The 3173-nt window shown below is 45.7% G+C and overlaps 1 protein-coding gene across 1 annotated transcript in view; it reads right to left on the bottom strand.

Moving 5' to 3' along the window:
• Window positions 1-3173, bottom strand: part of LOC109546236 (disintegrin and metalloproteinase domain-containing protein 10) — a 37587-nt gene that overhangs the window by 3669 nt on the left and 30745 nt on the right. Inside the window, exons 8-15 of the mRNA XM_019917129.2 lie at window positions 2352-2476; window positions 2170-2298; window positions 1919-2087; window positions 1500-1669; window positions 1279-1446; window positions 1032-1218; window positions 784-974; window positions 170-555 (exon numbers count right to left, since the gene is read on the bottom strand). Of these exons, the coding sequence (XP_019772688.2) occupies window positions 170-555; window positions 784-974; window positions 1032-1218; window positions 1279-1446; window positions 1500-1669; window positions 1919-2087; window positions 2170-2298; window positions 2352-2476 (1525 nt within the window). The remainder of the gene's footprint in view (window positions 1-169; window positions 556-783; window positions 975-1031; window positions 1219-1278; window positions 1447-1499; window positions 1670-1918; window positions 2088-2169; window positions 2299-2351; window positions 2477-3173) is intronic.

Below are 3173 nucleotides of genomic sequence, written 5' to 3'. Positions count from 1 at the left end.
AAACGAGCGTTCTTGCTCATTTTGCTTCCGAGAAACATGCAAAACGGGACGGAAAACATGAAATTTTGCAATAATCTTACGCCACCCTTGCACAACACGACAATCATTTTTCTTCTGAATTTAAAGCTAGATCCGCCCTTGAACACGGAACATGATGATAAGGATTTACCTGTGAGGTATTTCCAAAATATCCTTCTTCCGGCCACTCTCCTCCGCACCAATGGCAGCACTGATCCTCTTCTTTTTCTTCGGCGAGTTTTTCTTCGAGCTGTGGGCGCTGTTGTTGGGCGCAGCGCCCTCATCCGGCTTGGGTTCCTTGGAACCTGATTTCAAGTGGTTCTCTTTGCTGTTGGGTTTGCCGTGCTTCCGCCGCTTCTTTATCCTGCCATTCCGCACGCGCTTTTTCAGAGGGACTTTCGAACGAATCCCCTGATGGACGATGAAACCGTCCTGACCGTCCGGCAGGCGAACCGCCTCGGTTGTTTGATTATGCATTATTGTCACTGAGGTCAGCTTGAGGCTCGGCCGTTTGCCCAGGTATTTGGTGCTGAGAACCTGCAGGAATTCGCTTGGGTTTAGAAAAAGCCCCGAGAAATTGCCGTTGGTCTAAAACTAACTCTGGCTGGATACAATTTTTTTCACTATCAACCTCAACTCTAGCCATTACTGGTAGCCGGAGAAAAACGACTTACGATTCTCGCAACCTCTTACACCCACTATTAAGAACTTTCCCTGGCGGAAACCAAACATTAAAATCGACTGGAAAATGGGGCTGCAGCTTACCAAAAGGGTCACAATGGCGCTCAGAATCGCGCCCACAATGTACCAGTACTCGAAAATCCACTTTTTGAAGCTGGCTATGCTTTCCTCGCTCAGCAGGAGCTTCCGAAGCGTGGCCAGCGGTCCAGAAGGATCCACTTCGCGGCACATCTGGAACACGTCGCAATATCCGGAGTAGTCGTTGCAAGGGGTTCCTGCAACAGCAGCAGGCCATCAGCTAAGCCCTACTATGTCCTGCTAATCCAACGAACCGGGTTTGGAATACATATCAGGAATATCATAAGGCATATCGTTCCATTCGAAGCTGGAAACACAGGGCTGATGATCCCCTGGGAGTTTGCAGCACAACTCGCAGGCTTTGGTCTTCGGGTCGCCTTTGGCTGGGATGCACTGGCAGGACTCCAAGCCATACGCCAGACAAATCGAGCCAGTACATTCCTGCACAGCGAGACAATCAAATTTTCTCCTCGTATATCAATACGTTGTAATCGAACTTACCCCCATGAAGCAGACAAACTCCTTGTTGCAAATGGTCTTGTTGGGTTTGTTGATTGAGGGCGGGCACTGAGGATGGCGTCCATTGCAGAAACTCTCGTCCCGACAGCCGTTGTCTTCGCGGCATTTGTCGCCGAACTTCACTTGGCAGTCGGCGGTGCAGCAGGGGCCCTGATTGGTTGAGGATTACACATGGAGTAGGGTGTGGAAAGTTCCAAGAGTACCTGTGAGGGGCTGCAGCTGCTGCGGGGCGTCAGGCGGCAAGGAGGCTCGTCTGGAGGGGCGTATCTTCGCATAGGGAAGCAGCACTGATCTCTGCAGTCTTCCTCCCAGCCGCAGTCGCATTCTTCTCCTTCTTCAACGACGCCGTTTCCGCAAATTGCCGCCTTGGGTTCTAAATGGTAACGCAAGTAAAGAGGTTTCAGTTCAACTGTTGGGCCAATTTTGGGCGAAAGGAGATTTTTTTCTTTAAGTTGGCAGGTAATTTCTTGACCGATACCACAGCAATTTTTGAAGAGCTTCTATTTTCCTACCAATGCCCATACCGAATCCCCAAAAATTTCCTTGAAGGATCCATTAGTCAAACTTCCATTCATTCACTCCAAAGTCCCATTTATTCAATCCTGAAAATATGGCAATTTACCTGTGAAGCAGCCTTTGGAGCTTCGCGCTTTGTAGTTTAAAACGGGGTTGATGCTCTTGAGACTGCAAGGCGAGAATTTGTTATTGTTTTTCTTGTCTCCAGACGTTGCCCTTGCGAACATTATGAAATTGCCGTCTTCTCCTCCGGGCGTGCATTGTTCTGGATCGTGCTAAAAATAAAGAACACGCTTCTATATAAATGATTGATTTCGCACCAACTTGTTAGCAAAAAAACGTTTTTTTTTCACTTACTGGTGATCCAAAATTGTGGCCAATCTCATGGGCTAAAGTCACATGACTGACCGCAGGAGGCACGTGCTTGCCATAGTTTAGCAGGGTGACGATTCCGGTGTTTAGCGACTTCATACTTCCTCGATAGTGCTGGAAAATAATTCCTCCACTTGAGTTTTTTTTGAGGTTTTTTTAGCACTTACTCCGTTTTTTTCGCAAACGCCTCCCGCATTTTTGAGGTCTCCAGTCCAGGCCAGGCCCAACGTTCCCATTTCGAAATCGCGGTAAGTGAACATATAGGCGAGGCAAAAAGCATCGTAATCCTCCTCTGGAAGTACAAGTTGCTCTTTATAGGCATTTGCTTTAGTTATTTGAAGATGTAGGTAAGCATTTCACCCCGTAAAGGATCACGCTGTATATAAACATTGTCGGGAATTCTCTTTGTCGCTGATGCTAAACTAAACAACTAATTCCTCTACATTTAAGCAATCCCGATGTTCGTAAATACTTTAGGTGAAACCTTGTGGCAAAAAATCTAATTTATCTCCCCTCAGCGGCTTTTCGCAATAGGGCTTCGTCATAATTAATTTACAGAGCGCGTTTTCCAAGTTTCTTAATTTAAATGTTTCCCTTATGTTGGGGAAAAACCGCAATTCGAATTAGTGCGGTTGGGGCAAATACAATTGGTTGTATATTTCAACGGGCGCAATTAAGCCATTTGGGTCTTCAGACTTTAAAATACGGCGTTTTTCGTTATAACTTTGTGGCTTTTTCAGTTGTCGCTTGAACTTCGGTTTTTGGCTGCGTGTGCTTAAAAACGAATTAATCAAAAAACTACTCGATATAAAGGGTTGCTCTTTGGATTAGTTGATAGGTAAAATATAGATCATTCTACTCTGAAAATTTGATTTCATTGGCGCTGTTGCAAAATGTATGGCGATTTTTTGTAACTGATCCTGGCTTATTGTCATTTGAGTGTAGCTGTTCAAAATGTTACTTAGTAAAAAACTACCTAATATTGACCG

This window comes from Dendroctonus ponderosae, unplaced genomic scaffold (genome assembly GCF_020466585.1).
Source record: "Dendroctonus ponderosae isolate FM_Combo_2020 unplaced genomic scaffold, Dpon_F_20191213v2 Dpon_F_20191213_7, whole genome shotgun sequence".
Classification (NCBI taxonomy): domain Eukaryota; kingdom Metazoa; phylum Arthropoda; class Insecta; order Coleoptera; family Curculionidae; genus Dendroctonus; species Dendroctonus ponderosae.
This window is presented reverse-complemented; position numbering and strand designations above follow the sequence as displayed.